The following is a 12698-nucleotide window of genomic DNA, read 5'->3' on the forward strand; positions in this document are numbered from 1 at the left end:
AATAACTTCTAGCTGCTGCTAGAAAGATTTTCAATTTCCCTTGTCATACTCCATTTACCTGTTTTTCCATTATAAACTGTCAGTTTTGAATTTTTAAGTCCAAAAATGCAGGAGACTGCATCAACAAGTCCAGGAAGGTTCAAGGTATTATCTCCTTTTGGATTTTCCAGCAGCAATACACCATCTAAAACCAAAATTATGAAATTAAGATACAGGTTTGGAAGAAGCATCTGGATTTCATGATTTTCTAATGAGTTTTTCTAGTAACTTCCTGCAAGTTTCTAAGCTACTTTAAAACTTGCACCACAACATGTTTCCAAAGAATTTTGTAGTGAGGGAAAGAGAAACAGGAAAACTGACTCAAGTGTATTTCTGATCAAGAGCATGGGAGTTACGTTTGCTTTCACTAATAGAGCAGTCAAATTAATGTCACCAAATTATGATCCAGCACCACACTGCTTAGAAAGTAGCAGGCTGTGAGCCAAGATGTACACCAGCTTAGTTCCTAAATAAGAATAGATCTAAGTAGTTTCAAATGCCCATTTCCCAAACACGTAACAAAGCATACTTGCTTTGACGTACAAATTATAAACACATGCAGAGGGAAAAGAATTCCAGGGAGTGCTCTTAGCTTGCCCTCCTTTTAATATGTAACTCAACCTTGTAATACTTTTAATAGCATCACTGAACTTGCTTACAGAAAGTACTTTTAACAATCCAAACCACAACCATTGTATTCTCTAAGTTTCCTTTCCAGTTCTGTACTTCAGCATTAATTTTCTCAGAATCTTTCTCAAATGCTTCTCCACAGAACAGCATCACCTAATACAGACTACTACAGGTACACAGCCTGTGTATCGGTGAATATCCACACACAAATTTAATTCTCATATGTCTCCGTACAGATGTTCCCATACAAATCTTTCTGCAGAACATAAATAATACAAGTGCACACTTTATTTACTTCAGGACAATATCTGAAGACTTTTTTTTTTTTTTTTTGCTTTAATCAGCTTATTTTGAAGAGCTATTTCAAAATACTATTGGAAGGGAGCTTGGACCATCCTTTGAACAAGTTCTTGATTTCAACATTCTTCACTTCGTTTTCTCTACAGTCCTTCCATACCACCCCTGACAGATCGAAGTGGGTACATTCCTACCTTGCTCTGTTCCATTAACACAGACTTTGAGGTTGACATAGGAACAGGCTGGACCAACACGCTCACACAAACCACCTCTGACAAGTGTAATTTCTAGCTCTGATCCCTTCAGCTGAAAAAAGAAATAGGATTACTTGCATCATGTTTTATTGAAAAAAATTCCTTAAGCTGCATTAAGAATTTTGTCCTACTATACTAAAAAAAATGCTCTTATTTTAATAAAACAGAAGATTTTGCCATGTATTCCTTCAGAGACAGTGATCCAAACATAATTTTATCTTTCACACAAGTTAAAGACGAATATCCAACACATAAAAAAATAAGAGTATTATAAACAGCCTGATTTTCACTCAGTGCTGCTGAGCTGCGATGATGGCCTCCCAAAATACAGTCCAAAAATGAATACACAAGAGAAGACGACACTTCAGAGGTAGCTCAGAGAAGATCAGAAAGACAGGATTCTGCTCTCAGACTGTCTGCTGAAAAAGTCTTCTCCACTGACTACAGAAAACAGCTAGGGTGGAAGCTCTCCTGATACCAAGTCAGTCATTGTGAATATCACCCCATTAGCAATCAGTGCATTAATTACAACTTGAACACTACAACAAGAAATGAATATGCATCTTACTTTCCAAATGAGATACAGGGTGAAGAGACTTGAAAACCTGTAGCAATACTACATAAACAAATGTATTTTGTAGAGCTTTGTTAAGACTATGCACAATCCCTTTCCTGAACTAAATACATGTTGTTACTCCTACACTTATACAGATTTTCATGAGTAACCTTCTAAAGACCACCTAATTTACATTTGTAATGAAATAAATGTGATTTGGAAACAATGATGCTGTGTGGCCATTTTAATATGCTTTTGTTTTTCAAATCAGTATGGAGAAGCTATGAGCACAGACGTGAAAATGCCATTCTTTGCTGAGTCTCTCTACTAACATAACCTAAAGAAAGGCACTGAAGGAGCAGCAAGCCTCTTTTTGTGTGTTTACCCAGTCCACCAACAATTAATAACTTTTACAAGCAGCTGCTTTTCCTTCCCACTATTTTCTCAAAAACAGCTCATTTGGGTTGTCCCTCAGAGTCTTCAAGAGTGTTGTTCATAATTAAGACCTGGTAAAAGAAACTGATCCAGAATAACTTCACAGAAATATGGACCCTGAATGCATTCAAACACTTCAAGGAAAAAAGGCAGACTGCATTTTTGTCCTGGGCTTTATCCATATTCAGTATTATGCAGACATCCCTTCCTCCTTTTAATTGCTTCCAGAGATTAGCTGCAGTGACACTGCCAGAGCTGATTCAACTCACGTGCAGCGCTGTACACGTGGCTCTTTCACCTTGCAGCTAGGCTGCTTTTGTACCTGGAAGTGCACATCGGTCACTGTAACACATCTGTGCCAGTGCTGCTTACCCACCCCCACCAGCAGAAGACAGTCAACACAATTCAATGAATGAATGTCCTTATATCTTCGTACTTGAAACTGTTTGTACAAAAAGCATTTGCAGTTATGAGTAGACAGACAATAGCCACAGCTGGGTCTGGTGCACTGAACTACAGACTCATTGCACAGAGCTGCAGCTTTCAAACTTTCCACACAGATCCGAATTTCTAACACTGAAAGGCCTTTTTTAAAAAGGTTTGAATATATACTGTTTGAAAAAAATAAAGCAGAACTATTCTCAAAACTTGTCAACAGAAATAGTCAAAGGAAATAAATGAAACACTTCATATCCCGTGCTGAAAGAATACACCAATGTATGCAACTGCTCTGCTACAGAAGGCTGAACTTCAGCAATGCAGGGAAAAAAAAGAACCAAAGCATCCTCAGCCATTAATACCTGGAGCTGGTCTTAAGTCAAGAGCCAAAAGTTTAGCCTCAAAGAGACTTAAACAGAGCCTTAAACTTAAACAGAACAATATTTTTTGCTGTCTAAATAATGAACTAATACAAGTAACTACATTAAGTGCTTCAAAATATACACGAATTGCTACCTAACATACTTAGTGCCCAAGCAGATTTGTTCTCAAGCTATTATACAAAAGTAACAGAACCCACCTGTAACCTTTTTAAGTCCTAAGAAATAAACATGGAAATTCACAAATATGAACTAAGATCCCCTATACCTCACATATACTGACATACAAATATCTGCCATCAAAACAATTGCTCATTTAAGAGCAGGTGACCACATAAGCCAGTCAATGCTCTCTTCTGCTCACCTGGGTGGTCTCCTGGATGAGAACTTCTTTTGAGGTAGGAACCGGGTAAGGCTTTAAGGCAGCCTTTATTGTTGCAAAAATGAAATCTGCATGTTCCTTAATGACAGTATCCAAATAATCACCTTCTGGATGTGATCTGTAGTACACTGTAATCTCATCTGTGGGAACTAGATTCCGCTGCAGGAGACACCAAACACACAATTAACAGCAACAAGATGTAAAAAGACTAAGAAGGATACTTTTAAATTAAGAAACAAAGAACATCAGAGAAGTAAATCTGAATCTAAGATTTCTCATGGCTACATTCCCTCCTCTTTTTGCTTTATAAAGATATGCAAGTACATAACTGCACAGTTACGTATAAGTAGCTGTTTTAGAAATAACTACTTTCAGTGTAAGTTTGACATTTTTCATGAGCACTCTTACTTCACACACAGCCTCTAGCTGATTGCCACCTAGTGAGCCCTGTAGCAATACCCTGTACGTGCGTGTGTGGGGGGGAGGGGGGACGGGACATGACTGTTCTGTGTTAGGGACATGGTTCTTCTGTTTTGTTTGGTTCTGTTTGCCTGTTTTGGTTGTTTAAACTTGCAGGTTCTGAAACTTATTAAATTATTTCTCCAGAAAGGAACATCCACATTTTGTCCACTTTAATGACCTTCTCATCTTGTGATCACCTTGCTGGCAACCTGGCTTCCCTAGCACAAAACAGATACCAAGTCCAGCTCTCTTTTAATTTGTATTGTGGAAGTTAAGTTACATTGGTTCATAGTGCTTCAACACAAAGGTCAGACAGCATCACTTGCATATATGATAGAACAATTTAGAGCAGAACAATTAATGTCAATTGGCACCTCCTGCAATTTGTTAAGGCAGGAGCTTGCTTCCTTCGCGGTCCCAGGCTCAGATGCCTCAGCTCTCACCAGCCCAGCTGAGGCAACACACTACAGCTGACAGGAGAACAGAAGACTGAGCAGGAGGAAGGCAGGCCTGAGAGCTGGTTAACTCTGACTGTGCTACTGCTATATGGTTGAAGGGAGAAAAGCAACAGGGGCTTGGCTGAAAACATTTGTTCACTATGGATGATGTATAGTAACAGCTCAAGGCTCAACTTTAGCTACTTGTATATATAGAATCTTTAAAAGAAGACTTCTAATGAAGTATTTCATTGAAAATAAAAGATTAGGAGTAAATGATATAATTCTGTTTTAATTTAAAAGGTTAGTTTCTGCTACATATGATACAGAAATAGCTTAGAAGTAAATTGTCCTGTTGCATTGCCTCCCAACCTTTTTACGGAGCTTCTGAATGCGATTGATCACTTCCCGAGCCACTCCTTCATCCACCATAGACTGGTCTGGGGTAACATCCAGCAGAACTAAAACCTACGGTGATGGCACAGAAGAAGGCTGAACAGGTGATGCACTGGAAACAAGCTATTACTAACTTGCACAGAAGCACTACTACATTTTTACAGAGCTCCTCACAAAATGTCATGCTGAAAAATGTACTTTGACATCTCTAAAACTCATCAGTTTTCACCAAACACCAGGAGCCCAACTGAGTAAACAAAACTTCAACTTTCCATTTTCATATTACTTTCAAGAAGAAAGTTTTCTTTAATTTAAAAAAAAACTAATAACCGAGAAGATACCTGAGCATCAGAATGGGCCTCAAACTGGGCAGATCCTCCTGCTACCTGATCAAAGGTATACATAAGACGAAGATCCTCCCCATGAAGTTCATGTCCTTCTACAACAATGGTGCCTGAAGAATTGCCAGAAGAGTCCCTCTTACAATCAGGGTAAAAAAAAATTCTTGGAGGTTCAGAACAATTAACAAATTTCAGACTTAAACATGAAATGCACAATGTTAGCCAATCCTTTAAACAGCAATTAAACATCTGCCCCTCACCCTGAACTATCCAACATCCAGATTTTTCTTACTAACACTTCTACAGGCAGCAGAATTCTCCTGAAACGCAGACATTTCAGCAGCTGTCCGTGCACACTTGGAACAAAGCAGAATCAAACTTAAAAATAATCAACATTTTCAACTAAATGAATAATTCACATTCAAGGGGTTAACCAAACAGATGACTGGAAAGTTCACATCCACTTGTAAAGCTGGAATTGAAGCCACGTATTCAGAATAAAATCTGTCACAATATTCAGTTTCATGTGACTCAGTCTTACAGAACAGCTTACTCCAGTTTGGACATACAGTGTACCTTAAACAAGCGAATGGAGTTAAGATTAGTAGATGAAACACTCCTGTTCTACAATCAAGAAAATAATTAAAACAAAAGCAGAACAAGATTCCCTAATTAACATAAATAGAGATGATAACCATCAGATAAGGTTTAAATTTCCTGAAGTCCACAGGAGACTTCCATATTTGTTCCTGTCTTTAATCAATACGTAGGATTCACATCCAAGCGTTTTAGTTCTTCTTACAGATGCAAAGTTGCCTGTTTTGTGAGCTTTGCCCTTGTTTAGTATTTGTAGCAGCACATACCTGTCCCTTGGAATTCCTCCAGCTGCTCACTCTTCAGCTCTTTGATTGCAGCCATGACAAGCTTAAAGGCACCTTTCAAACGCTTCCCAAGCACCATGTGATCTGGTTCTGCCCTCAGCCTGACTCCATATTTATCTTTATTTGTAGATAACGTCACTTGACGTACATTAAGCTCCTATATAAATACACCATGAGAAGAGAAATGAAGCTGAAAAACAGTAATTTCTGACAACTGTTGGAAAGAGGCTACAAAAGGAGGGGCTACAGTGCTTAGAAGGCTATAACTCCTAAGCTGCAGATGTTTATGAATGGTTGCCTCTATGAGCCAAATAATTCATTAACACAGTGCAGCAAGCAAACCCAACCATCACTGAAGATCCTATCCTTACCTTCAGCCTTCAGGCAGACATTGCACTAATACCACCAGAAAGCGATCAACTCAAATCAGATTTCAATAGCCTCTTTTATTTTATTTACTATTACAACTGCCCCAGAAAGTTAAAACTATTATCTCTGCGCAACAGCATTAAAAATGGTATTTACTGAAGTACACCTTTCAGAATGCTTTTAGCCAGAAGACCATCACCAACCACTTTATGCTTAAGTTGTACAACTGTTACTGCTTCATTTCAACTCATACCTGTTTATTCTAGGTCCTTCCTGTACAGAAGGACATCTTGCTGAGGAAAACCACTGTGCACATACTTGGCAGCATAGGCACTCCAAAGATCAGTGTGCAGGGACATCCAAAAAACCTCCATTAACTTCAGGAGGGATCCAAAGCCAAGGATGTCACTTTGCCACTATACAGAACGAAATTGGGTCCCTGTTTAACGTAGTGTGTGCAGTTTTTGTACCCATTTTTTAACATTAACATAGTTGTTATAGGCAGCTTTAGAGAAGAGGAACTGAAAGAGAGGACAGTGTTGCTACCATATGAGGGGAAGCCAAAGGATTGGAGTACTCTGGAGAGAAGAATTAACATTCAAGGGAGGTTTAGGAAGTTATGAAAGCTGTGGATAAGAAACATTAAAGTGTTATTTACCAAATCTCCAGGTAACCCCTCAAGGCAGGGACTACACAGTGAAAGCCGTAGTGGATAGGTTTAAAACAATTTACAAGGAGTTAACACTTCGAACCTGATGACACAAGAGGAGAGAGGAGGAAGGCAGGCAGAGTGTATCAGCAAATTCAGAAAAGAATTAAGCTCATGACAACAGGCAGGTGAGAAAACAGTAAAAGGAAGGGGCTAGGATGAGTCAACCATCTTTAATACAACAGCTGCAAAGGGCTGACGAGGAAATGAGTTTACTTCAAGAAGTAACCCAACACTTATGCTCTGTCTAAACTGATTCTGCTATTGCAAGAGACAGCATACAGTGCCAGATGAGCCATTACTCTAAGCCAGTATGTCATTTCTTATGTTCTTGATTACAAGTATTTTCCTCATCAAATAACCATACTAAAATTACCCTTAAAAATATACTGTAATTGCACATCCTGGCCAGCAGACAATGTGAAATTCAAAAACATACAGCAAACCTCTCTCCTCTGTACTTTATTCCATCCAAGAAACAACTATATTACACACATTACTAATTAAATCATTAAATAATGCCTTGGTATGCCTCCATAAATCCAAGAGCAGTATATCCCAATGTTGTTTTGAGACTTCAGGATAACCCTGTTTTCCCCCTACCTGGTAAAGCTGCAAAAGAAAGAAATACAAGGTAGAACTTGATACCAAAATCCCTGGTTTCACATTCTCTTGCTCTCAGTTCTTGTAACATACCAGGGACAGAACTCAAAAAGGTTTGAAGTGCCAACATGCTGCTCTTCTACAGTTGAAATCTCCATATATATCTGAAGTACATTTCACTATAGTTCCACAGATTTTGACCCTCAGACTGCCCAGTACTTACAGCATGTTGTGTTTAAATCTCCTCCAGAAGGCTGTTAAGAGTTCACAAAAACTTGATACAGAATCATCAAGTGCATTTGGCAAGCAAGCTACTCCAAGTCTTGCAGGAAGCAGAAGTAAATGGTGGCAACAGCATGAAAGGAGTAGCAAGAAGCCAAACAGATTCAGAAAAAATGCTAAAACACAACCCCTGAGCTTGAAGTCTAATTCCCCAGGAAGTCCTAATGACATGAGGAGCTAAGAATCCAACTGAATCCAATTTTATTTAATACATCTTTTAAGAAATCTAATGAAAATTATGTACTTTAGAAATACAGTTTTAATTGGAATGAACCCACAAGTGGTAAACGACAACCTCACGGGGAAAAAACAGCAATCCAAAAAAAGAGCACAAATTTAAAGATAATTTTCAGCCTGATTAGATAAATCACATACAAGCCAAGTCCATTAGGACAATTTTCCTATGATACTTAGATTAGGAAATCATTCTTCTGTACACATTATTAATTATAAAACTAGAACAATTCTTCTTAAAAAAAAATCAACTGTTATCTTGGATTTGTTTCTACTTGCCACATAGTAGCACTTGGATTTAAAGTGGAGCTTATTATTTTCCCAGAAAATCAAAATCAATTACACCTGTTACGTCTCATTCACACACAGTGAGACAAATGGGCCTTCATAATCACAACAGGAAGAGCAGTGTATTTCATTCATTTTTAGTGCCATAGAAGTGCCAATAATCCTTGTGTCAGACACGATCAGACTGACCCATAACCCACCTACCAACTGCATCCAATGCTCAGAACAGGAAAAGAAAAATGCTAGTGCTGTGCTTCAACTGGGCTGTGCTCTTTCCTTAAAAGGAAATATTGATTATGTAATACTGTAAGAAACAAAACATACAAGGACCACACACGCTGCCACCGCTCAAGCGCCCGTTAATTCCGCCCATTCATAGATTCACTCTACATTACTTTGACACCACTAAATTATGAAATATTGATAGACCTTGAATTTAATGAAAGGGAAAACAGTAATCCCTGCTTGATTAAAGCCATACATAGAGGTGAAGGATGAATGGTATACAAATGTTGTCGAGAAAGATTTCCTCAGAAAACCTAAATCGACAGAAGTAAAGCAGCAGCCCTGAACTAGAAGAGAGCAGAAGGCTCCATCTACAAATCAAATGCAATTGTGTTCAACAGTTGTTAAAACCTTTCTGGATTCACTTCATTTTGTAAGCTTCGCAATTTTTTGCATGACAACTGCACACTCTAGATGGCTCTAATATAGGAAATCCATTAAATAAATGGATTTTAATGTTTTCATGATGAGAGGGTGAGACCGCAGATCAAAGAATACAGCTATTTCTGAAAAATTCACATATGAATTTTTCAAAGAATTAACAATTGCACTTTTCCATCTCTTTTGCTGGCAACTGCATGAGGTCAAATGGTGCAATTTTTCTTACAGAGCACTAGAACACACTTCTGGCACTAGTCATAGGTTCTGAAGTTCTAAATATCTGCAATTTTGTTCAACCACCTTCAATAAGTAGTAATGTTCCCACTTATACATATTCATTGACCCTTCCAGCTCTGAAATGGCCTGGTAACAGCTACATTGATTGCTATGCAAAACAAACAAAAAATAAACATTACCCTTCAGCATGTTGAACTTTAAGATAGAAAATACTTGGTGTTATTTTTATTATGCATCGGTACTTCTACAGAAGTATTTGAGGGTTTTTTTTTTTCAGATTTGTTGCAACAAACTTTTAATACTGATTTGCTATTTCAAAGAAAGCAAAACACACTTTCGTACATTCACCCAATTATGCAGTAGTTTATTAAACTGCTAGGTTTCTCTGTCACCTTTTACCAGATGTAAAAGTTAGCAGCAAATTTTGTCACCTATGTTTTGAAAGTAATTTGAGTAAGTAAACCTCACCGTCTTTAAAATTCACTTTTGAACAATTCTTAATTCCAGTTCTCAGATGAAAATAAAGTAGAAGATGCTAACCTAAACTTCAGAAATTGTGCTACTGAAAAGATGCTGGTACTGAAACAGTTAAGAACAATAACATTTCTGAAGTTGCATCACAGCTGCCAAGCTGAAGAGAACTAATCAATACACTAACACAACAGAAAAGTCTTACCAATCTCACAAATCAATTAAGATGTTCTTCTTAATTCAAATTCCTTTACTGCACAATTTTTAAGAATTCAAGTCCCACAGTAACTAAAAACCAAGAAGCACTGAACACTGAACTAAACACGTCTTGCAAAACAAGCCGTGACTTCTTTACCCAGTGTTCTACTACAAAAAGTTTTAGATACTTGGTGTAGATTATACAGAGTTTTGTAGAAAGGTGGCATCGTTGTAGTAATATGTAATTGGAAGTTTAAGAGGTATTCCTCTGCTTCAGTCATTTATTGAATTCCTGTCATCAGCTGCAACATCTGCTGTCACCAAGATAAGCAATCTGTGCTTATCTCACTCACATCAACAGATTTTTTTCTTTGTCAGAAAAAAAAATCTTGACAATGCCAACTTGAACAGATTTTAAGCACATGACCAAACTTTCTGTTCCAGAGACCTCTGAAGAAAGTCTCATTAGAAGGAAGAAAAACTCCTTAACCTTCCAAGTGCATATACACAATTATGGCCATCCCGTTTCCAGATGAGGAAAGAAACCCTTGCATGCCCTACTGCAGTGGTTATTATAATTGAAGAAGAACTTGTAACTCACATCCTCCACAACACGTTTCCTGGCTTGAGACAGTGCATGAGGTAATGTAAACTCGTGAAAGAGAACAAATCCATTAAAGTTAGAGCACCATAACTTTATGCTTTATGTGCTATCACATGAATTAGTACAGCCACTGGAATTGACATCGCCATGATCATATCCAAACTGATCCAGAATGTGACAGATACTGAAAAATCAATGATGACATGACAGGAAGATCAAAGGCCAATCATTAGTAGAAACATTTAATTGTACAGAAGCCACTAAACAACCACACAAAAACCTAAAGCCAGCCCTATATTTTATCAGGGTTCTGAGACCTTACGGTGACATACCATGGAAAAAAAAAAATCTTCCAAGACAGAAACAAGACCCTAAGCTCAACAGAAAAATCAAATTCAAAGCCTCTGTACTATGGTGGAACTGAAGGAAAAGCAGCACTCTGAGCTGCAAAGAACCCCTATATATTTCCCAGACAGTTACCATACTTTCACGCAATGGAGCCATACTAGTATGTCAGTAGTTGGAAATTATATTAGGAGTAAAATAGAATGAAGAATTAAATCACAACAGTAATCTGTCTTTAGCATATCTGTCACAAGTACTTAAAACCCAGAAAAGGGTCAGACTTAAGAGGAGGATGAAAAAATACACCACGTGGCTCACCTTTCCAGATGTGAATCTATCATGAAAAAATCTAACATGAAAAAAAAAACTCATAAGCTGAGCAGATGTACAACTACACTGAATGCTGAAAATTTTCTTCTGATTTTCACTCATTCAAGTAGAGATTATTTCAAGTAAGAAGATTTGAGGGCAGGACATGAGAAGGCTAAGCATGTAGTTCACAGGCATTCAGACACCAGTCTGAAGATTTCTAAAATAAATCTCTTGTAATAAAAGGTGAGTTGGGGAGGAGGGTGAAGATGGTTTGTGTGTTACACTGTACTTATCTTCTTCAATAAGTATCCTGTATTAGGCTAGTATCTCTTCCTCAAAAAAGGCTTCAATCAGGAGTTATTAAACAGGGAAGATCATCAGAACAACTAGAAAGGTATTATTTTTCCAAGGCCAGGCTGGAATGTATTTTTTGTATACTCATTGAATCAAGAGCCACATATAAATACACACAGACTGTGTAAGGGAAGAACTCAACAATCAAGACAGATCAATACAGGAGCTATGGTCATGAAATAATCCCCAATTTATATTCTAATGCATACATTCTGCCCAATATTGACACCAAGTGTGTGCCTTTAAAATTCTTTCTTAGCAAAGAGCAGCAACTTGAAATGCAATTCTTTCCTTCTAATGACACATACACCATGACTTTGTATGTCCACAAGCAACACAGAGAAAGATCTGGGTGACAAGCAACCACCTAACCCAACAAATTACTACCACAGCAAGTAGAAATTAAGACTGCTCAGTAAGAACAATATTGCTGAACAAGTTTTCCTTCTTTCCTCACTGCCTTCCAGAGTGGTTCTGAAAAATCTCCAGTCTTATAATGGAGATATTCAATTATTTTACTTCCTGTTCAAGTTATGCAACTATAAAGCCCCTAGGCAGCTAGCTGTGAAAAATTACATGGATCACAGCTCATTATATCAAATGCATGATCATGATAAATTTAAGCTAATACTTTAAATTTATTAACCAGTTAATACCACTGGTATGCAAGTTGTTTTCTTCTAGATGTTGGTGCCTTAAAAATTCCAAGATAAATCTGGAACAACAGCTTATCTAAATTCATCACTACAGCTGAAAAACATCTCACTATTCCCTCTTACTGTTTGACTCCTGATACATCACTGACATGAAAGTACCAAGCCTATTTATAATGAAATTGAACTGAACATGAAGCCCAAAAAAGTATTCTCTACAGACTATCTTTTAAGCAAAATTTAATAGGCTTCGTGCCTTCAAAACAACTGCTAAAATGCAGTATTGAAGTTTAAAATATGTATACTATAAATACCCAAAAAAATGAGGTTTATTTACAAAAAACTCTTTCTATGAGTTTGTATACTATGGATTTTTAAGTGACTTACTAAAAGCACAAAGTTCATCCAATTTCAGCAAGTTAAGCTCAAAAAAACAAACTTCATT

The 12698-nt window shown here is 37.4% G+C and overlaps 1 protein-coding gene across 1 annotated transcript in view; it reads right to left on the reverse strand.

Moving 5' to 3' along the window:
- The window catches only part of IARS1 (isoleucyl-tRNA synthetase 1), an 86804-nt gene that overhangs the window by 11713 nt on the left and 62393 nt on the right, over positions 1–12698 (reverse strand). Inside the window, exons 26-31 of the mRNA XM_065749830.1 lie at positions 5911–6085; positions 5048–5160; positions 4683–4778; positions 3394–3570; positions 1161–1272; positions 59–184 (exon numbers count right to left, since the gene is read on the reverse strand). Of these exons, the coding sequence (XP_065605902.1) occupies positions 59–184; positions 1161–1272; positions 3394–3570; positions 4683–4778; positions 5048–5160; positions 5911–6085 (799 nt within the window). The remainder of the gene's footprint in view (positions 1–58; positions 185–1160; positions 1273–3393; positions 3571–4682; positions 4779–5047; positions 5161–5910; positions 6086–12698) is intronic.

Source organism: Cyrtonyx montezumae, unplaced genomic scaffold, assembly GCF_038088225.1.
Source record: "Cyrtonyx montezumae isolate F1298 unplaced genomic scaffold, pur_monq_1.0 scaffold_6, whole genome shotgun sequence".
NCBI classification, from domain to species: domain Eukaryota; kingdom Metazoa; phylum Chordata; class Aves; order Galliformes; family Odontophoridae; genus Cyrtonyx; species Cyrtonyx montezumae.